The following is a 23,848-nucleotide window of genomic DNA, read 5'->3' as shown; positions in this document are numbered from 1 at the left end:
CATCCCTAAGTAACTTATGCTTTTAAAATTCTGAAATACTTTTACTCCCTAAAAAAAAGATAATTCCCTCCACCCACCCATCCAATACACAGAAACAGACATGGATACACAGCTACATCTTTTCTATCTGATAATATTGTTCTCTAATTGGCTGAAGTACTCATTCATTTGTGAGACTGGCTGATAAATCAAGTGAGAGGCATTTAGCAATAATTGCGTTTAGCATAATGGGAGTGATCACATGCTTCCAGTATGGTGGAACATGTGGGGTAAATACCTAACTAATTAGTTTAAGAGCGAATGGGAGAAGATCACTGGAACAGTGGGTGTTAATGGAAATGAGGAAAATAAGGAAAATGTTAATGATATAAGAAAAACGAGAATTACTGGAAAGGTGTCTGTGTGGGTAGGTGAGATCTTTTGCTCAAAAGTAGCTATTGGTTTGAGATAAGAATACAGATAATTTGTCCATACTAACAGATGATTTGTCCATAATTTGTTCTTGTAGGCTGTAAGGCAGAGTATATGGGTATAGATGCTGGTAAATATATAGTTGTGTTGGTGGGAGCCTGTGGCAAATGTTTTCTAATTGGTTTACTTTTTTCAGTGTAGTGGGAAGCAAGACCATTAGTTGGGAGTGAAGATAGGGCAGAAAGTGTTAGAGGTCTGAGCAGAGAAGAGTAAGTGTAAAATAATCATCTAGAAGAGTAGAGTGATTGGAACATTGACTATGTAAGTTGAGTAAGATTCCAGGCACCATGTAGGGCTCATTTGAGGTTTGGCTACAAATAAAGTGATATCAATTAATGGTTTTGTGCTGTAAACCAACTCCCTTCAACAAGAGAAGGGCAAGGGAATTGGAGGCCTGTGTAAGGCAGTGATTATAATTGAAATTGACACTGAAGCTGGGTAAAGAGTGGAAATCAAGTGGTGAGGGGCCAAATAAAAGAAAACAAAAATAAAATAGGTGATTAAATCAATGGATTGTTGATTTCAGTGGATTTAAAGAATTATCAGTTCAGGATTACAGAGGAAATGTAAAGGACATAGGCAAAAGTGGTTAGAAAAAGTTGCATGAAATTGAGATTCTTAACGATACAGAGCAATTGATGATAGTAGTGTCTAAGTTATAATCTTGAGGGAGTGGCTGAAATTCTGGAAAACTAGATTATTTAAGGAAATATCTAAGTAATTTAAGGATTATCTCTCAGGATATTAAAATCAGCACAAATTAACATGGTAGCCTTGAACCAAAACTGGATCATGAAAGTAAATGAGAGTAAATGACCCTCAGGTTAGTAGATTATGACAACTGTGAGGGCTAGTGGATGTCACTGGTAATATAGTATTTAAAGCTGTGGGCTTTTATAAGGAGAGAGAGAGGATAGTGAATAAAGTGGAGCAATGAGGAACAAGAACAACACCTACACCTAAAGGCCTGATTACTTGAGAGCTATGGGGCGAAAACAGACTGCCACCGTTTGGAACTGGCTGCAGGGGAACAAAAGCAGTGTTCTTAGGAAAAAGCCAGTTTGTAGTTCGAGCAAGAAGGTAAAGGAAACATTTAAAGCAAAGTCGAAGATTTAAAGAATGGTGCTGACAGACTAAGGAATTTTGTTCAGAAGCAAACTAGAAATATTTTCTAAATATATCCTCTTATAGAAGATAATGAAATTATTTAGCATTTTAATTGAATAAATTTGAGTATAAAATCTGGTCACTTTTTGAATTGATAAAATTTGATGTTTCCCTTTTCAATATGTCAAAAATAACCTTGTAATTCAAAAGGGCTTTATGATTTAATAAAAGTAATTTTAAGCACTGGAACATTTTCATGTTCTTTCATTTATTTTCGTTAAAATCATATCAATGTACTACTAACCCACATGTTTAAAATATATCCAGTTTTGATATTATAATAACAGATTTTAGTGCATAGGTTAACATTTGAATTGTTGTCCTTGGCTCTGTACTTAAATGTGAACATGATTGCATGCTTGATAAAAAATAATCCATGGCTGTCTTCCACTTTTTGCAGGTCACATTTTGGATAACAGCACGAAAGACCTTAAGTTTGCATTCACTAACCTAACACCATTTACAATGTATGATGTCTATGTTGCGGCTGAAACCAATGCAGGGACTGGGCCCAAGTCAAATCTTTCAGTGTTCACTCCACCAGATGGTAAGAACAGAGAATGAGTGAGATATTTTTGGTATGCTTATGAACTTCATGAATTGGTAAAACATGATATTAGAAGCAATTTGTTTTATATTTACTTAAATCATATTTTTCCTTATTAAATTACTACCTAATTCATTCTAAACATGTGTTCTCCAGAACATTAAACTCATAGTGTGCTTCAAAATAAAAGGAACCCAAGATCAGGTAAGGTTAGGAAATACCATACATAGTATTGGCCAGTTAGAGATTCACAATAAAATTTAGCAAAACCTCAAGAAGTCATAAGGTAAACAAACACATTTAGTATGGTTTAACTACATTTTTAAATGTGGAATCTATTTTTTCTCACAGAACTAGTGTTTAGAGGAATTCCTATATTCCCAATTCTTTCAACAAAATATGTTTATAATCAAAACGGGATTCTAAGCAAGTGAAGATTCTGAGTGGATGCATGATACAGATTTACCAGCATTTACTGAAATTACAAAAAGAGTATTTTTCCTCAAGAAATTTCCTTATAAGTATTCATTAAACATCATTGTTTTAGGTGAACTATACTTTAAAAAAATTGTTTCCATACTATTTCACAACATACCTTTCTGGCCCGCACTGAACTTGCTAAATGCCTTCATTTCTATTTAGGGATTGTAATTGTGGAGAAAAATAACAGTAACTTCTTATAACACATTAACACTTGGAAAAGTTTCCAGACTTTGTTTATGTGGAAGCTAACAGACAGTAACTTATAAATGAAATGTACACATGTACACACACACACACACACACACACACACACACAGGTCATACATTCATCATTCAAGCGTTTGACCATTAGAGGGCAGTAACTATTAGGAAATGTTGTACTTCTCTTTAAAGAAATAATCATTGATATTTTGTTGAAAGAACATAAAAGTTATGTTTTATCTATTTCAGATGAAAATTCTGACATATATATAGTTTTAGTATACATATAAGAAAGTTATACATACTCATAAGGAAATTATTTTTTGTATTAAAATTTTACCATTGTGTTTCTATCAGAAGAATCTTAGCATTGTGTAGCTTCTCCCTTAAATCTTAAGTTTTCCTCCATCTCCACCTAAAAGCTGCTCTTAAGCATTTCCTAGGAAGCTAGACAGATTTACAGATATGATCAAATAAAGCAGAGCCCTTGATTTTGGTCTTAATAGAGTTTTCTCAACCAACTCAATGTACCTACTGATTTCTATTCTTGTTATACAATTAAGTAAATCCTGAACTATTGTCTTCTTTCAAGACCAGCTGATTTTGGTGCTTCCAAACAGAATCCACAACTCAATAAACGTATTTTTATTGTCATCATTCTTGGACTATAGCATTTGATAAAAATGGGGAAATAGATAATGCGTATGCTGTGCACAATGCCATGTTATTTGTCTTAGATTATTTTAAAATTTACTTGCCTTAATTTCTACATTTTTTATCCAGAAAAGAAGTAGAATCTTAAGGTCATCGTTCAGTATATTTCACAAGGCCTGTTTTTCACACCAAATCATTTTAAGTAGATGACTCCATTCACCTGTATAAAAAGCAATTTTTCCTGTGTTTCATTCTGTTATCTTCCTGAGTCACTCCTCCTGTAGACCACACACTGGTGGGTCTTAGAGGGGCCTCCTGGTAACTGGTGGGCTCCACCAAAGGCAGGGTTGGCATACTTCTTATATCCTCATGCCAGCCTTCATCCATGGAGTTCTCTGGGGATAGTTCAGCCTCGGGACCTGCTTCAGTGGAATACTCTGGCAAATGCAGTAAATGTAGCTTTCTACTTCTGACACCACTAATTAATCCTGGTTCCAGTATTTAAAACTTTGAAATAAATGGATCTCTAAACTATATGAGAACAATGTGATAACTCATTAGAACTATCTACTTTCAATTTAAAAATGATTTCTTAATTTTATATTATCCTTTTCATTAATACAACAGGGTTTTTAGTATTCTAATTAAAGTTACTTAATTTATTTTCTTCTCCATATTTAAACCAGTCTATCATCTTTTAAAAAAATAATTAGGACTAGCTTGCTTCTTTTAAATTACCTTTTAAAACAATTGGTGCTCTTATAAATACTCATAGAAAAATGTTGCATTGACCTCTTATAGAGAATGTTATGTGCTATTACATTACAGTGGAGTTAATTTCATTACCCCTGGGGATGTTATGGTCCATAGTCTACTTTGTAAGAAAATCAGCATCCTATTATTTTAGCAGTTCTCTTATATATTTCCTAAGCCTTCTATATGTCTCTTAATATTTTGATGAGTACATTTCTACATAGGCATGAAAATAAGTGATTTTGGAAAAAAAGATAATAATCTCCAAAGCTATAAAATGTCATAGAGTTGCCTGTTCCAAAATCAGATAATGCTGACAAATGTAACATAGGCAACAACATTCTTCTAACTTGTGTGGGGGGTAAAAAAAAATAAGCATACTGGGATGCTTCAGTATTGTCTAACAACTTTTCTGTCAGGGTACTTTAGCATGACCATTTCTTAAAAGCAGACAAATTTCTGAGATTCTTGTTTACTCCCTCTTAAATAGACTGTGGCAGTGTAGACATTTGTCCTCAGTGATTTAAACTTGTTACTTTCTGCAAAGAGTAGTAAAATATTTGTAGGAAAATAACTGAGAGCCTGCCAACTTTGTGTTTTCAGGATTTGCAGTGGCTTTAGTTTTACTACTTGTTTTTGAAAATACACTTGTAAAGAAAGTTTAATTTGCTAGATAATGGCAAAAATGATCTTAATGTATTTTCTTTGACCTCAATGCTATTTGTCTCTGTTTCATTTCTTCTCATAGTTTTTCATTTGAACACCTCAAATCATTTGGAATATATTTTAATAAATCGTATATTACTGTGTTTCTAATGTATTAGTAAAATTTATAAATATATTAACTCGAGAATGATTCTTAGGTAGTCCATGTATATAACGCCTTCAAAATTAAAATTATTTTGCCCCTATCTAGAAAATTCATCATTGAGCAGCATTAATTTTGAAGTTGGAAACAAATGGTATTGGGGTAAAGAAAATATAGGATTTTTTGGTCAGATGTCTAACTTATTTCTCATTTATTTGTAAAATTTGTAAATATATTGACTTGAGTATGGCTTGTAGGTATTTCCTAAGGATAACACCTTCAAAATTGATGCTGAACCATGAATAATTGCCTTGCGTGTTTGATTATCTTTAGTTAATTTTGTGTCAATATTAAAGTCTTCTCTAGTTTCCTCATAAGAGTTTGTGGTCTAACAGATCAAGTATCTTTTTAAAGACAAGATACTATGCTGTCTACTCCATTTCCTTTATCCCCTAAGCTTAAATAGAAAAAAAAGATGTTTATAGTCATTAGTTTTATGCAAGTTTGAGGTATATTTTAAGGTAATATAGAACCACTTAATCTTTACTTGGATTGTAATTTTTGCCATTAAGTATCATGGGGCAATACTTACTAAGAAAGTAAGTAATATATGGAATATATAGAAATATATATTCTAATTAAAAGATAAATAGTGTCTGCTACTACTCTTGGGTTTCACTAGCAAAATAAGAGACAGTAAAATATATATATTTTTCTGCTGTCCTGCATAGTATTTGATATCTAACACATTAGTGTGTTGCATTGACTTGATCATTTCACTTATTTTTCAATAGGCAGGGTTTAGTTGCCTGATTAATATGATCAATGTAGTCATTAGCTGGTTTTTTTTTTTCAGTTGAGATTCTACATCAGTTCAAAATAAATGGAAAAAATGCCAGATCTCTTCTGTGACTTAAGTTATGCAATACTGGTTATTGTTTTGTCTGCATAAAAACTGCAAAATAAAATTTTAAAGAAAGATGGAATGATAGCTTTGCTGTTTAAATAGCCATGTTATTTTACACCACACAATTATTTGGAAAGTTTCTCCACCCTTGAAAAATGCATATTGGTAAATTGCATGTTGGTAAATACGATGATACAAACATCAGCTCTAGGTACAATATATTTTAGTGAAATAAAACTCATACTAGAGGTGACTTGTGCAAAGGGCTTTATCTGTCTTATTCTTTCCTCTGTCCTCAAGTGCTTAGAGCAGTGATCATATGATCAATGCGCTCAGTGTGTTGAATGACGAATGAATGGCCCAGCGATTGTCACGATATCCAGGGAGTCTTTACTGGTTACTTCATGAAGACAAAGGAAAAAACTCAATCTAAGGGGTGAAAACTTTGTATAGTTTATAGTTACTATAAAGCCAACTTAAGCATAATTATATTTCCTCATTATAAATAACATATATGGGAGTTGTAAAATTATTTTTCAATTCCTTTCTGTTGTCTTAAAAAGAAAGGCGGTCATTTTTCCTTTGTTCCCTTTTAAGACTATATGCCTGTCTTCTAACCTGTACCACTGCCAGATAGCTTGGGGAAATTAATTTAAAGTGTAACAACAATCTGATCATAAGGGATCATAATTTTATGTCATTTTTACTTTCTTAAAAGTTTTAGAAATTTGAGAAATTTTCTTGAACTCTGTTCCTTATAGTAACCTGTATAGTAATAGGAAAGCTATAATGACACCCACTTTATAGATGAGGAAAGTAGAGGTTGGAGGGATGAATGAGCTATTCATAATCACAAGTTGAACTGTAAATAAAAATGGTCGAAAGCCAGGGGATGTTTATTTTTTGCCCATTATTCCTGTGAAACTGGGAAGTTCCCTAGATGTCACTCTTGGTGACTTTACAACTAGAATTTGCTTTAAGTTCTTTTTACTGCATTTTATTTTAAACCAATTATTGGTTTGTTCCTATTTTTCTTTACTATTGCAATGAATAAAGGCCCCTGAAATTTGAAAATAACATGGTTATTTTTAAAATATCAGAAAAAATCAATCAACTCTTCAAACAATTTCATGTAATAAATTAAAACGCAGTCTAATTTAACTTACCAACTGTATTTCATTGCATTCAGAGTCTTCTGAATATTATTTTTCAACCTGTTGTTATAATTTTTATGAAACCATGAAGATTTCAACTGGGCATTAATCATCTCCAAATAGGCAGATTCTCAAGAAAATTATTTTCATTAATTAATTTGTTTCAGACAAATGTTATGACTTTTATTTTGGAAAATTATTCTGTTATTCTGCTCCTTACTTACATTTCAAGAACAATATTTAGAAATTTAGTTTTACATATCCATGTATTTAAAGACATTTAATTAAAAAAATTTATTATACTTTAAGTTCTGGGGTACATGTGCAGAACGTGTAGGTTTGTTACATAGGTATACATGTGCCATGGTGGTTTGCTGCACCTATCAACCCGTCATCTACATTAGGTATTTCTCCTAATGCTCTCCCTCCCCTACCCCCGCCCCCCACGCACCAACAGAGCCCGGTATGTGATGTTCCCCTCCCTGTGTCCATGTGTTCTCATTGTTCAGCTCCCTCTTATGAGTGAGAACATGTGGTGTTTGGTTTTTTGTGTTAGTTTGCTGAGAATGATGGTTTCCAGCTTCATCCATGTCCCTGCAAAGGATGTGAACTCATCCTTTTTTAAAGACATATTTAATTTTTAACAAAATAAATTGTTTTTGTCTGTTTGTTTGTTTGTTTATTTATTTATTTATTTTGATGGAGTCTTGCTCTTTCTCCCAGGCTGGAGTGCAGTGGTGTGATCTCCACTCACTGCAACCTCTGCCTCTTGGGTTCAAGAAATTCTCCTGCCTCAGCCTCCCGAGTAGCTGGGAATACAGGCACGCACCACCATGCCCAGCTAATTTTTGTATTTTTTAGTACAGATGAAGTTTCACCATGTTGGTCAGGCTGGTCTTGAACTCCTGATCTCAGGTGATTGGCCTCCCTTGGCCTCCCAAATTGCCAGGTTTATAGGCGTGAGCCACCGCACCCAACCTCGTCTATTTTCTAATAGAAGTGTTTATGTATCTTAAATTGTGAGCTAAGAATGTAGGGACTTTTTTCACTTGAAAATATATTTTTAAATTCACCCTTTTTTCTTTTCTTTTTTTCTTTCTTAGTTCCAGGGGCAGTGTTTGATTTACAACTTGCAGAGGTAGAAGCCACGCAAGTAAGAATTACTTGGAAGAAACCACGACAACCAAATGGAATTATTAACCAATACCGAGTGAAAGTGCTAGTTCCAGAAACAGGAATAATTTTGGAAAATACTTTGCTCAGAGGAAATAATGAGGTATTGCATTTTTATTTCACTTATTGGAGAGCCCTTTCTACTTGGTTCTGGCTCTGATAGCTTGGAAGATTTGCTAGCACCCACACATAAAATATGTGACAACTTACTAGTACAAAGTAAAGTAAATTTGGGGCATGTTGATAATCTAGTTAGATCATATTTCATTTTAGGTCATATATTATTAGTTAAGTGCTATTATTCATTTTCATCATATGAAAAATGTTAATTGTGCAATTAAACAGGACTAAAGGTATTTTCATAAGTTAATATTATTATTCTAAATTAGTTAATGAATTGTTTGGAAACTCCTGTTATGATTTAAGTACTCCTTTGAAGGCTGTGCTTGCAATTTGGAACAGTTGCCAGTGAAGGGCACAGTAATTTTAGTAGCTGCTGTTGACAAATGATTCTGTTCTCTTTGGTCTTGGGAAGCTAAATTTCTCAGAGTTGCTTCTTTTTTTTTAAAAAAAAATTACATTTGATTAAGAAATCACATTACTAAATAAAAGAAATTTAAGTCATTTCCTAGATTTTAAATAAGAGAACCAGGATCTTTAGGCAATGTGTTTGTTTCTATTCACACTGGAAGTCTTATTTTTTTCCTTTTGTTTCTGTTAGGAAGTACAGGCAACACTGATTTTTCTTTTCACTGTCTTTGTTCACCTCACCTCACCAACTGTTCACCTGTGAGACTCTTTCAGCCTCCAGGCTAGTCATGTCCAGATACTGGCTGCTCCCTGGGGCACTCAAAGAATAAACATTCTTAGGACCAGTGCAGCAATCGCTGGGCCTTAAAAACAAACATGATAGTTATTCAGCACCTGGCATCTGCTGTTTTGTTTCAGAGTTGCTGCTGCTTCTACCTGTGCTGTTATTTTTCCCCACACGTGCTTTCATTCTATTTCTAGTCCCAGCCTTCCTCTATTTCTGGCACTTACCTGTATGTGACAGTTGACCTTACCATGTGCTCAATGCATTCTGGCCACCCAGGACTTACCACTCCAAGTTGCTCACCATCTTCAACCCAGGGTTAAATTTTAATCCTATGTTGATTCCCTTCCTCTGTGCAAAAGATGTTGAATTATGCTTTCTGTGATACTTTAGTTGACAACTCAGGCAAAGGGCAAAAGCTTAACCCTTTGCTCCTGCTGAGAAGGTCTTAAATTAGATACTAAGCTTTCTTAGTACTAGATGACAGGTTTCCCACTTCTGCTAATGACATCTATTGCATTGGCGGCCACACCTGTTTTTCTATTAGGCTAAGGGGTTCTAGAAAGGCTTTTTTTGTGTGTGATTTCCGTCTCTATTTGGTCTGCAATTCTCGTCTCATAGTAGAGAGCACATGAGCTTTGGAGACGTACAAATTTGGATTTGAATTATGATTTTGTCTCTCACTGGGCTATATAGCAACTGGTTAAGAGTGTAAGCCAGGTTTAAACTCTAGTTCTGCCATTACTAACTGTTTAACCCTGGGAAAGTTGGCCTGAGCTCTCTGAACATCCATTTCTTCTTCTATAAGTCCCTATAACAAAGGATTAATAATGAGGATTTAATGGGTTCATGTGTGTAAAGAGCTTAGAACTGTACCTGGCATATAGTAAGTGCTATGCTAATTAATTGTGACCTATTGTGATCATTAATCTTGGCATAGGATCATCCACTTTAGTTGCTTCCCAATATTACTTCCTTTATCCTCTCTCAATGAAAGGAGACATTATACTTCTCTTTATTTCTCTGATTATATCTTTCTTTATTAGATCAGACTCATTTCTGATATTTCTACTTCCCTGTGTAACTGGTGTTTGGGTTTACCTTTCAGGAGATTGATGTGGGGAGACAGATATGACAGAAGCTTTAAATCCAAATGGCTCTGGGTTCTTGGCCTGGCTCTGCCGTGTTCTAGGCATATGTCCTTGGACAAATCAACTTTTGGAGACTTGATGCCTTCATTTTTATAAAAGGGCTTACATAGCCACCTTACAGGGTTGGGAGTAAATGACATAAGAAATACAACTTGTGGCTTAGTATGTTCTTCATTTGTTATTCCTTTCTTTGACCTTGGTACCTCCCTCAGGATAAGGACTCTGTCTTCTCATTTCTATTATCTTCTGAAAAAGTAACCTCATTCTGCAACTCAAGAACTCTTTAAATCCTTGAAGTCTTATTAGAAGTCACCAGTGACCTCCCCAGTGTCCAATACAAGGATTAAATATTTTTAACCACCCTTGTGTTCTTATCTCCTTCAAAATCCATCCCTCTGTCCCCCCACTTTTCAGCTTTTGGCACTATTTGTTCCTTAATATTTTCTGCACTTTTATATACTGTGACATTGTAATCCTTTGGCTTTGCACAATTAAAAATGAAGATAGTTCAAAAAGTTAACTCTTTTCTAACATTTTAGTAAAGATATTCCACAGAGCTTTGGTTTCAGCCATCTCATAACATTTTCTTTTGATGACCTAACAGTTTCAATCACTGCTTCCTATTTGTCTAACTCTTACGCCTTGCTTTCTACTCTGATCCTTCTCTCTGACACTCTGGATTCCTAATTGCAGCCATTTGTGGGAAGGTTCTGCCAGGGCTCATTACATCTAAATTAATTTCTCCCCATAAAACGAAACAGGAATCTTATTTGAGATAATAGGGCCTGGTTCATGATGGGAAGGAAGATGTGACATGGGAATGAGGACAGAGATATTGGGACACAGACAGTGACCTGTGCAGGTTCCCACAGGACACCCATAAGGTCTGTCCAGGCAATTACTAGTTTCAGTGTGTCAAGAATAAGGCCTAAAGAGGGGCTGACTTGAAGCTTTGGTAACTGGGTTTAGAATTTTCTAATCCCTCTGACTGTACGTAACACAGATCTCAGACCTGAAGGTCATTGTCTAAGAAACCATGGTACAGAAGACTTTGAGAGTGAGCATTTATGGCGTTTACATACGTCTGATATTTGTCTTTTTGGATAATGGAACCGTTATTCTCTGTCATGAAGGCTTGAAACCTTGGAGTCACTTCTGACTTAGATCCTACTTAGCATTCAATAGCCACTTAATATTAAGATTAGTTATGTCTATGTCCAGAATGTGACCTGTATTTGTCTTTATTTTATTTCTGTATCTCCCACTTCAGCTCAGGATTGCATAGTCCCTTGCCTGGACTACTGTTATCTCACTTTATTAGTTTTCCATTGTTCCATAACAATTTTCCACAAGCTTAGCAGCTTAAAACAATTCGTACTTATAATCACACAGTTTCTTTGGGTCAGATATATAGTTACAGCTTAGATTGGTTCTCTTCTTAGAGTCTCATAAGGCTGCAAGTAAGAAACTAGCTGAACTGTGTTCTCATCTGGAGGCTTGACTAGGGAAGAATCCACTTGCAGCTTATTCAGGTTTTGGCAGATTTTATTTCCTTTTGGCGTTAGAACTAAGGGCCCTGGATTCTTGCTGGCTCTTGGCTGGAGACTCCTCTTAGTGCCTTACAGTTTTTTTTTTTTTTTTCCATGTGGCCTTTTTCAGCATGGCCATTTACTTCATCAAGCCAGTAAGAAGGGTCTATATAATGTGATCATGGGAGAGACATGTTATGCCCTTTGCCTTGTTCTGTTGGTTAGATACAAATCATAGGTCCCAACTCACTCAAGAAGAGGAGATTTTACAAAGCAGGAACAACAGGAGGTGGGTATAATGGGTATCTACCTGAGAGGCCATGCACTACACTCCCCCAGCCTACTATTTTATATTTCAAGCACCTATTAGAATAATCCTTCCAGATTTAAGTATATTATTTACATTATGAAAGTAACCTAATAAGAATTGAGAACAGATGACGAAGATATATATGTATTTAAGTAACCTAACTCTTCACTATCATTGCAAAAAATCAATAGATTCTAAAATAAATGAGTGTTAACAGAGCAGTATATGCCTATTATTGAGTATTTTAAAAGTAAACACCATAAGAACTGAAAACAGGAGTGGTTTAAAGTGTTGCTTCTGGGAAGTAAGAGGTAGGGAAGGTATAAACAGGGAATAGTCATTTTCATTATAAACCCTTCATCATCCTTTTTTTTTTGTAGCCATGTACATATATCATGATTATTAAACTTAAAAATATAATATAACCCTCCTATGCTAGGCATGATTTGATCTCATTACCCTTATTGAGTTTTTTATTCCAGTGACTCCCATGATCTATTTGTTTCTGAATAAATATGGATTATTTAAATAAGCTGAAATATGTATAAGATTTTACTTTTAATATTTAAACAAATATTTGAAAATTACATTAGCAAAATGAGTCTCAGGGTTTGAGATATTTTATTTCAACTTCCACACTTACATATGAATCTGATCTATAACATTCCTAATAACTGATGTGAATCCAACCTCTGTTAAAATATTTTATCAACTATTATAGGATATCTATCACTACAAAAGTAGCTCCTATCCTATAAGCTTTGAAGTATTCTTTGTTATGGTCCCACAAGGATCTATTTCTTAAGTAATCATGGGGTTTTAGGCACTCTGTTAGACACAGAAACCCATAGATGAATGAGAAACTATGCTGTTTTTACTTTGAACTGAAATATTTGTCTTTTAATTTTCATCAATTGGTCCTAACTCTCCTCTCTAGACCAATACAGTAGATTATAGTGGCTATGAACATGAGCTTTGGAACTAGGAAAAATGTTCCAATCCTACCTTGGCTGTCACTAGTTTTGTGAACTTGAACAGATGACTGTAAAATGGAGATAAAAATAATCTATCTCTTTGGGGGACAATAAAGCAAGTTCAAATGAGTAAAAGTGTTTAACACTCTGTAACACACAGAAGCTTAAAACGTTAGCCTTTGCAGTAACAACAATAATAAACAATGATTTAACTCTTTCTCATTGAAGATAGTGGTCAGAGTTTTCCAAAGACCTAATATCCTTAGTTTTTGTTAGTCATGGCTTCTAGGTCCCTTATATCATGGATTATATTCCTGTGCATATTTTCTAGTTTGTCAAGGATCCTCTTACTCAACTGAACACAATATTCTGTATGTAGTTTGAATGGAGCCAAATTGAGTACAATTATTTTCTCCTTCGATGTAAATTTCTTCCGTCTTTCAAAATAGTGAAATAAAAAAACGATCATTTCATTGGGAGCCTCATTCCACTGAGACTGAAGTCTAAAAAACCCTGAAGTCATTTCCATGGACTGCTCTTTGCTTGAACTTCAGTCAGATCCCATCAGTACTTGTTCTATTAGAAACCCGAGACATTTTTCTCCAATAGACAAATAGGTGCCTAATATTACAGACTTCTGAGACTCATATAGATGCATCTTTTCATCCAGCGTATTCCTTGAGAATATCAACGTTTGTCACTGGTGAACGTAAGAAGAAAGTCTTGTGCTAAATGCTTGGCTGGTTGCTAGGAATGAGGCTGAGGACAGAACCCAAAAGTAGTTTAGCAATGCCTTGAGATAAGTTTATTTTATTCAACATTAGGAACATAAACATAGTCAAGACTTAAAGATTTGCTCACCTGAATAATGTGTTGAACAATACGGTGTCCTTTAGAAGATTTCCAAGCATATGCTGATTAAAAAATTTTCTTTTTACCACTTCTTGATAACAGCACAAATCATGTTATAGTGTACATTAAAATATAGAAGCATTTCTTAAGAATAAGTCAAACATTTCATTAATTCAATTCAGTAGACCTCCAGTGACCCTAAACTGATAGATATGATTTTTTAGAAAATAAAATCACATTCACTATGATGAAGATTATTACATGTAAAATCAAGTTGGTTTATTCAGGTGGATTAGGAATTTAACTCTGAAGACTCCTAATTCTTTCACATAAATTCCAAGAATTCCTGAGCAGCATATGCAAGGCCTTTCATGTTGACAAATTGTGACATTCCCTAACTCAATGGTTCTCAACCAGGGGCAATTTTGCTCTCCAAGAGACATTTGTTAATCTTTGAAGACATGTTCATTGTCACAGCTAAGGTAGGTGGGGGCCAGGGAAGCTGCTAAACATCCTACAATGTACAGGACAGTCCCCGCAACAGAAAAATATCTAATTCAGAATATCAGTAGTAGCAGTGAGTTGGGAATTTTTAGGTGTTGCAATGGACGTTTTTCCCTCCTATTTCTCTCATTTCTATTGCTGCTTCTCTCTGCCCCTTCCCACTACTCTCTTAAATCCAAATTTTTTCCTAACATTTTTGCTTTTAATATTATTACATTTTTATCATTAGGAAAACTTGACTAGCATCTAACATAATGTCTTTTCTTAAGAGGTTAAGTGTGAGAAATATTCGCAACAGGACACACTTAGTGATAACATTCTGGGTTATTACAAAGCCAATGTTCAAATCATTGCCCAAGTTATGGAGGGTTTTTCTAATGTCAGAATATCAGAATTTGGGAGTCATTCACATAGGCAAAAGCATTCAGGTCAGCTCTCACTTTGAAATGGTAGTTTGTCAGCAGAGATGCTTAACATATGTAATTGATGGGATGCTATGCTTTAACCCTCAATAATTTGTCTGGCATGGGATAGAAAATATTGAGAGATTTAATGCAAAACCATGGTTGAGGGGGAAATTCTTTGTACTACCTCACTATAGTTCATTCTATAGTGCTTTGTATACAGTAGATTTTCAAAGGGTGACTGATTGATAGTGGAAACAGCTGTGTGGTTTGGGCATAAAGTATTGACTGCAACACCAGAGCTTCTCTGAGTTATGTGTTTATGATTCCTGCCCTTCCTAATTTCCCCGTGGAGGCAGCGCTGAAGTGAGCTGTTGTAAGATAGAAGACCTTTACTTTGTTCTATACAAGGACATAGGAACAAACCCATATATAGTTCCCTATCCATAGCTCTTCATCACAACTTTTAAAAAGTAGTTTTTATGGGAAACCTGCTGCTTTTCATGACAACACTTTTCTGGGTAGAGTTGTAACAAGATTTAGACAATTGTGTTTTGTAAATATTCGGAGGACTGAAAATTTTTTGACTCATTTCTCCATTTTTTTATCTTTCAGAAGAGTTAATATTTAAGCAACTTGCCTTTGTAGATAGTTAACTGAAATGCCATAAAATTTCTTGCTTTACTGAACTTTTTCCTGAGCACCTACTTTCTTTTTTTTGGAAACTATTAAGTGTTTTTATGTTCCTAAGGCCTAGAAAACCTGTTTTTGGCTCTCTGAGTGAAGACAACTCCAACACATGTAAGATAATTAAAAGACAGATATACCAAAATTTATAAACAACTGAAACCTATATTATGAATTAATTATTATAAACTCTGAGGGTAAAAGAGCATGGGATTGATAAGGAATAGAATATTTTTTTTAAAAAATGTGTTTTGGAGGTAAGTTTTGAAGCAGAACTTTAAAAAATTAGCACAAGAGAGTAGATTTTTCAGCATATTCTTTTTTCAAAACTATTTTATTTTGGAAAATTTCAAACAGGTTTAAAAGTAGAGAAAAGAGTCTAATAAGCCTCCATATACCTGCCACCTGGATTCAGTAATCACCAATAGGCTGCCATTCTTGCCTCAGGTTTTTAAATAAATTCCAGACTTAGCATCATTTTGTTCCTATATATCTAAGCACGAATTTCTAAAAACCATGGACATTTCCACCCATAAAATAATGCAATGACCACAATGAACAAAATTATTAATACCATCCTGGTATCATTTAATACCTAGAACCCATTCAGATTTCCTTGATTATCTTCACATCCTGTGTTGATTAGGTATGTTCTAATTAGACACCAAAGAAAGTCCACACATTGTACTTGGTTAAGTCCCTTAAAGCAACATTTTCTTTAATTAATATGTAGTCTTATTTCCAAAGTCAACATTCTACACAAATATCCAATATTATTTGGTTAAAACACCTTTTCCCCATTTTGTTTCAATCAATTATGCTAGTGGGGATGGAGAAATGAGAATCATCTTGTTAGCTAAATAAAAACCTCTACCGTATTCATCCATAATCTGTTCCTGATGTTTTCACCTCAGTATTTGCCATTTTGGTGAACTTGACATGTGTGAATTACATTATAGGATTTAGGAACAATTGCAGTTACTTTAAATATTCCTTAAGTCCAGAGTCTTGACAGGTATGCCATGAATCCTGTGTGAAAACTATTAATATTACCATGCAGTTTTATTCTGGTATGTAACTTCACTCTATTATAAACTATTATCGTTGATGTATATCAAGCAGGCATGTAGACCTCTCATGTATGGTATATACAAATGAGGACAGGTAATTAGAGAAGCAAAACACATTCTAATACATCAGTATGCCTAGAACACTTACCATTTGGGGGTGAGCAGTTACAATATCTCAGTCATGAAACCTTTGCATGAGGACATCTTATCTTACCATAAAGAAACTAACTCAAGTCAGAACAAAATCTGCTCCTTCCCAAAATACAGTATTGTTCTCTCAGGAAATACAATGGTCACAATGTGCTACAATGATGCAGTGTATTAGTAGCCAGAGAATGAAATTTTGGAATCTAAAGAAGACAGTGGTCATGAAAATATGTTATCTTTTATAACAGCATGATTCCAAGGTTATAAGTTTTTAAAACTAATACTTGATTTAAGTCACGAAGTATAACTGTCACAGTCTTTTAAAATATCTACTTTTAATTACAGTATATAAATGACCCCATGGCTCCAGAAATTGTGAACATAGTAGAGCCAATGGTAGGATTATATGAGGGTTCAGCAGAGATGTCATCTGACCTTCACTCACTTGCTACATTTATATATAACAATCATCCAGATAATAACTTTCCTGCAAGGAATAGAGCTGAAGACCAGACTTCACCAGTTGGTAGGTAGAATTTTGATTTTCTATAAAGTGCATTTAAACCACCAGTGCTAGCTAGCACAGAAATGAACCTTAGTGTAGAGTTCAGCCATATTATTAATGGTCCTTGGGCTGGAGTCAATTTTTTCTTTTTTAGCTGTCGGAAAACCTCATGCAATAAATGGAAATGCCACACAGGCAGAAGCTGGCCCCTCCTAACCCATTTGACCTTCTTCCTGGAGAAAGTAGCACCCTAGAGTCTCCGGCCAAGCTGCATAGACAATCAGTTATTACAGTTGCCAAAGCAGGTGTGATGGGAAGGGATTAACATATCTTCAAATCATTTACAGGCCTCACACTCCCTACAGCTTTTGACTAATAGGTTTTCAAATGTCACTAAAGGTAAATAGGTCAGAAAGTTACAACTCTAGTGCATGGTGTGATAAACAGGTGTAGGTGACCCCAACGATGTGGTGATGTCATTAGTGTATACACTTGCTCTTCAGTGTCAGTGGCTCTTACAGTTTCTAAACGGAGAATGTCATGTATGGCAAATTAAAAATACTCACCTGACACATATTCTCTTTCTACCTTTTCTAAAATGTTAAATGAGAAGAATATTTTATTTTATTACCTTTTCTCTGATTTGGTATTTGTCCCATTCAAAATTAAGAGTGTTATTCTATTTATGGTAGAATTAGTAAAATAAAATCACATTACATTGAATAGATATTTATATTGCACTTACTGATCCATCTTTCTTGTGCAAAGATGACTGGAGGGTAACACTGAAAATTAAGAGTCCCATGATTTCTGATGCAGATGTTCCCTTAAATACTTAAAGTTTGACCTAATTGCTACTTAAGAGTTTTAGAAGCACAAATGCTAAAGAAAGCGAAAATCTAACATTTGAAATCCTTCTGGGATATTTATTTGTCAGTTATGCAAGCATGCTTGTTTTAAAGAATTATTTGGTTTACTGAATGTGTGAATGTATGGTGAAATTTGAGTCCAAATAAAACTATTTATTTAACTCTTCTACTAAAACCAGGTATTGATTTATAATATCTCAATTATGTATTTCTTTAACTCTTCTACTAAAACCTGGTATTGATTTATAATATTTCAATTATATATTATTGCCTACTCTTTCTTTTCAGAAAACATTCCTAACCAGTCTCTTTAATAAAGTTATGTTTTCTTAAAAACACTAATGTCATGTTTCAGAGTAATGTGTAAAAACTAGCAAAATTATCAGCACAAAGTGTTTGTGGTTATTATTGGGAGGTACTCAGAAATTCAATACAATCTCTAAAATTAATATTTTTATGTTTATATTATTACATATCTACTTTTAATAGAGATGTGCATGGAGAGATTAATGAATAAGGAGAAGTCAGGTTTAAGATTTTACAGTCTAAGGAAAAAATAATTTTGATTGTGAAGCCAAACATCTTTTTTTCTCTTTTTACGGAATTCAAGCAGTAACTACAAGGAATCAGTATATTACTGACATTGCAGCTGAACAGCTGTCTTATGTTATCAGGAGACTTGTACCTTTCACTGAGCACATGATTAGTGTATCTGCTTTCACCATCATGGGAGAAGGACCACCAACAGTTCTCAATGTTAGGACACGTGAGCAAGGTAAGGATGTATTTCCTTTGAAACAATTACCTGCAGATATTGCTGTTGTACACTGTGATACTTTTTCTTTTCATTCATATGTTCATTCTTCTTTTTAAGTGCCAAGCTCCATTAAAGTTATAAACTATAAAAATATTAGTTCTTCATCTATTTTGTTGTATTGGGATCCTCCAGAATATCCCAATGGAAAAATAACTCACTATACGGTTTATGCAATGGAACTGGATACAAACAGAGCATTCCAGATAACTACTATAGATAACAGCTTTCTCATAACAGGTAGAAAACAACATTTTATTGTTGTTGTTTGTTTTACATTTCTATTCTGGTGGAAAATATGCCCATTTCCCTGTGCCTTATATACTACAGAACACATGCTATGTCAATTCATATTTTGTTGTTTTGTGTCGCCATGGATATCTTTTTAAAATACCTGCATACATAACTCGGTTAAATGTGTTTTTCTTTAACTAGATTTACCCACAAAGAAGTAAAAAGCATCAGATCACAAGCCTCATAGAAATTTACTTAACTTAAGGAATACTATATCTGGTATATCAAAATAACTTATTACTGAAGACTAAAATGTACGAATGCAAAAATCAGCTGAAGTAATTCAGCTGACATGGTATTTGTGCCAAGTCAACTATACCCCCTGCAGTGTGCCAAAAAGTTACTTTTTCAACTTTAAATTATTGCCTTAATATTTTAGGAAAGAACTTGAAACTACCAACATGGAAAGGCCTATAAGCCCAAGAATTTGAGGAGACTGCAATTATTTGGAAGCTGATATAGATATCTAGTCCCCCATATAAATTATTCTTACTGGTCTTATATTAAATGACACCAATCCCAAGAATATTATTTTAAGGACATTAAACAGTTTGTCTATTGTCCTTATAGGGTTAAAGAAATACACAAAATACAAAATGAGAGTGGCAGCCTCAACCCACGTTGGAGAAAGTTCTTTGTCTGAAGAAAATGACATATTTGTGAGAACTCCCGAAGATGGTAAGACTATCAGTTGCAGTTTTAATTGTTTTTAAAAGTGATTGTACATGCTCAGTGCCTTCACTTCATGCCACTTCTAGGGTCTAAAGCAACAAGCAACAATAAAAGTATAGGTACTAAAAATTTTCTTTTCTTCCCCTAGAACCAGAATCATCACCTCAAGATGTTGACGTAATTGATGTTACCGCAAATGAAATAAGGTTGAAGTGGTCACCACCTGAAAAGCCCAATGGGATCATTACTGCTTATGAAGTGCTATATAAAAATATAAACACTTCATATATGAAGAACACATCAACAACAGACATAATATTAAGGAACTTAAGACCTTACACCCTCTATAACATTTCTGTAAGGTCTTATACCAGATTTGGTCATGGCAATCAGATATCTTCTTTACTTTCTGTAAGGACTTCGGAGACTGGTGAGCTTTGTTTTGCTTTGTTTGTTTAATAATACATAGTGATATGGTAAGCATAGCTGATAGTTGCCATGTTGCTTACATTTTATGTAAGCTAAAATCCCTCATTATTTTGTTTTGTATAATCCAGAAATTAATTTTCTATTTCAGGCAAAAGTACAGGAAAAGGTTTATTGTACAAATTTTTTAAAGTCTGATTTATATAAGGGAACTACTAATCAAAATCTATGAATTTTCAAATGAAAAGATCTTAAGAAGCCAAGGATTCTTTCAATGTACCTATAAATTTCAGGTTGAATGGCTACTTGCCATTGAATGGCATGCCTGGAGAAGACTTATGGAGGAGACAGCATTTGGCCTGGATCTTAATGAGGAGGGAGGAATGGGCAGAAGAATGTTATAGAGCAGAGGTCCCCAACCTTTTTGGCCCTGGGGACTAGTTTCATGGAAAAACAATTTTTCCCTGGACTAGGGAGGGAAGTGGGGTTGGTTTCAGGATGATTCAAGAACATTACATTTATTGTGCACTTTATTTCTGTTATTATTACGTCATAACATATCAAGAAATAATTATACAACTCACCATAATGTAGAATCAGTGGGAGCCCTGAGCTTGTTTTCCTGCAACTAGATGGTCCTATCTGGGGGGTAATGGGAGACAGTGACAGATCATCCGGCATTAAATTCTCATAAGAACACACAACACAGATCCCTTGCATGGGCAATTCACAACAGAGTTTGCGTTTCTATGAAAATCTAATGTCAACACTGATCTGACAGGAGGCAGAGCTCAGGCAGTAATTCAGGCAATAGTTAGTGGCTGTAAATACAGAAGCTTTATGACACTCACGTGCTGTGTGGCCCAGTTCCTAACAGACCACCAGTTGGTACTAGTCCGTGGCCCTGGGATTGGGGATCCCTGTTGTAGAGGTTGCTGGGTGGGTTGGGAGAGGATATCCCTTCTAAAGGAAGTAATGCAAGCAAGGAATTACTTGTGTTTTAGTTTTGGTGAAACTAGAGGAAGACAGTTTGTCTGATAATCTTATTTCATTGTTTATATTGTGTTACAATTATGTATTGGTGGCCTAACTATTAGGCCAATTCTACAATGTATTCTGAGAATTAATAACTAAATGTAAAGTTACTGTTTTATCTGTACATTTAAAACAATAAATATTTACTGACTAGCTATTGGTGGGACCACATTAAATTACCATTTTTATAGGTCACAAATGGCCAAATATCAGCAATTTCATGTGGTTCAGCCAGATCCTATATATGAATTTCTGTCTTGACCTTGAGGATCTAGAAATCTAGTAAAGTAGCTTACTTTTGTATAAAAGTATCCTGTTGAGATTCTTCACAGAAATGAACACAATGAGATGATACAAAAGAGCCCATAGATAATGGCAGTAGTTGAAATTGCAGGAATAAGAAGGTAATGAAAGGAGCATTTTACATTATCAAGAGCTTTGAAGTGACACTTAATTGATATTAATCCATATATTGGCATGTTTCACTGCTTTTATAGGTATTGTACGTAAAATAAGTATTTTTGAGAAAAATGTCTGCTCTTTAATGACTCAGTTTTATTTTGCAGTGGGTCAAGGAAATGAAACAAGCATATTTTTAGCACCTATTAAGTGTCACGGGCCTGCTAATGGGTTTCACAGAAATTGTCTTGAAAAAATTCTAAACTAAAGCAGTACATTATTGTTATCTTCACGGAAAACCGAATCTAATGAAAAATGGAGGGTTTGAGAGGTTCATTCATTCAAAAAATATTTATAATATACTAGGCCCTCCTGGGGATAAAGCAGTGTAGAAGAAAAGGATTTCCTTCCCTCCTTAAGTTTTATTAGTTGGTGGGTGTTTAATTGCCTAATGGCACCAGCTGAAAAGTGATGAGGTAGAATTAGAGTCCAAAGCTATCTGACTGTAAAACCCATTTCCCTTTCACAGCACATGCTGTTTTAGAAGTAATCAACAAAGCTGGTAAATTATAAACTATATCTAAGATCTCTCTGTTCATTGTTACACTGATATTTTATTGTTAGGCTTCTGCCCAGCATGGGGAAGAAAATAATAACTTTGAAAGATTCTATTGTGATATGAAAGAATAACCATTTTTATGAATGCTTATCAAGTATTTCGTTTAAGTGGCCACAGCATCAGGAACACCTTATTTTAATGATGAATTATAAAGCAATTTTTTTTTGTTTTCTGATTATTACATGCACATAATCTTTTAATATTGAAAATGTAATTTTATTTTCTGTTTTATTTCTGTTTGTATGAGTTTAATTTGAAGACAGGGACAATAAACTTTAAGTGAATACAAATTTTGAGATTTAGTTTAAAATGAGAATTTTCATTTTGGAAAGTATCTTAGAAAACATGCAGAACCCTTTATTTTTTTAGGTAAGGAGACCTAGGACAATTTGGGTAAAAGGACTCATAAGTTGTAGTACTTGCGGCTTGACTATAGGCCTCCTGAGCCCCATTACAGGCCTCACTTAATAGAATCCGGAGATGGCCAAAAAAATAAAGAGAAGGGGAAACCAATATATCCCATGGCTCCCTAGCCAGGCCTAGCAGTTAGGAGTACAAGGTTTAATGCCCATCTTCCTGATATCTGGCTCTCTGTCCTAAGTTAGGGTAGTCTCAAGGTCTGTGCATTTTCCACCTGGATGAAAATGGAAAACAATGGAATCTACATTAGTGACTTTTCCTAGATTATGTTTGTTGCTATTAAACCACCCACTTTAGCTCCTTTGGCAAAAGAGGAAGCTAGAATGCTAAGTAGGGTCTCAAATGTCATTTGAAGCAAGATGAGCTCAAGAGCAACTATTTTTCTGTGTTTAGGCTCAAAATAATCTTATTAAATACAGTAATTATACCTTCTATTCATGTAAAAAATATGGGCCCACTCTTCAATATTGTTTCATGAGAAATTGAGTGATGTGTTAACTCAGTGATGTGTTAATATTACTAATTAAAAATAGGAGTAAATTATTTGGTTAAACGTCTTATCTTTTTAAGAGAAATAGAGTTTACTGATGCTTGGAAGTAAAACACCCTTATGTTCAAGCAGGAAAATTCAATACAAGATTGATTTTGTGTGTGTGTGTGTGTTTTAATCATAGACTGTGCAGTTTTGCAACAAGCTTAAGATTAGCTTTTATTTTCTCATAGGGTGTAATAATCATAAATACAACTTTGAGAAGTTCCCATACAAATTACTCTTTTGATGATCTATACATATTCCCTTTCTTTTTTAAGACATAACCGTCTTTACAGTAAGCCTTTAACAAAACACCTTGTCTGATTTGCTGCAACAACCATGAGTGGATAATAACTTAGATGTTGACCAAAATTTTGTGTAGAACCCCATAAATTTATTTGTATTAATTAATTACATTTTAAAATTTGTCTGCATACATTAAAGCTATATATGCCAAACAAATCTTTTGGCAGATTCAAGGTAACTTCCCCCCCTCCCTTTTT

General features: G+C 34.4%; 1 protein-coding gene across 1 annotated transcript in view; it reads left to right on the top strand.

Moving 5' to 3' along the window:
- Positions 1 to 23,848, top strand: part of PTPRQ (protein tyrosine phosphatase receptor type Q) — a 218,733-nt gene that overhangs the window by 20,464 nt on the left and 174,421 nt on the right. The window contains exons 8-14 of the mRNA XM_033221161.1: positions 2,039 to 2,185; positions 8,249 to 8,421; positions 17,106 to 17,286; positions 18,748 to 18,909; positions 19,009 to 19,188; positions 19,813 to 19,920; positions 20,063 to 20,344. Coding sequence (XP_033077052.1) covers positions 2,039 to 2,185; positions 8,249 to 8,421; positions 17,106 to 17,286; positions 18,748 to 18,909; positions 19,009 to 19,188; positions 19,813 to 19,920; positions 20,063 to 20,344 — 1,233 coding nt within the window. The remainder of the gene's footprint in view (positions 1 to 2,038; positions 2,186 to 8,248; positions 8,422 to 17,105; positions 17,287 to 18,747; positions 18,910 to 19,008; positions 19,189 to 19,812; positions 19,921 to 20,062; positions 20,345 to 23,848) is intronic.

The sequence above is a fragment of the Trachypithecus francoisi genome, unplaced genomic scaffold, assembly GCF_009764315.1.
Source record: "Trachypithecus francoisi isolate TF-2019V2 unplaced genomic scaffold, Tfra_2.0 Lachesis_group11, whole genome shotgun sequence".
Classification (NCBI taxonomy): domain Eukaryota; kingdom Metazoa; phylum Chordata; class Mammalia; order Primates; family Cercopithecidae; genus Trachypithecus; species Trachypithecus francoisi.
The sequence above is the reverse complement of the archived record's forward strand: the minus strand, read 5'-3'. Positions and strand labels throughout refer to the sequence as shown.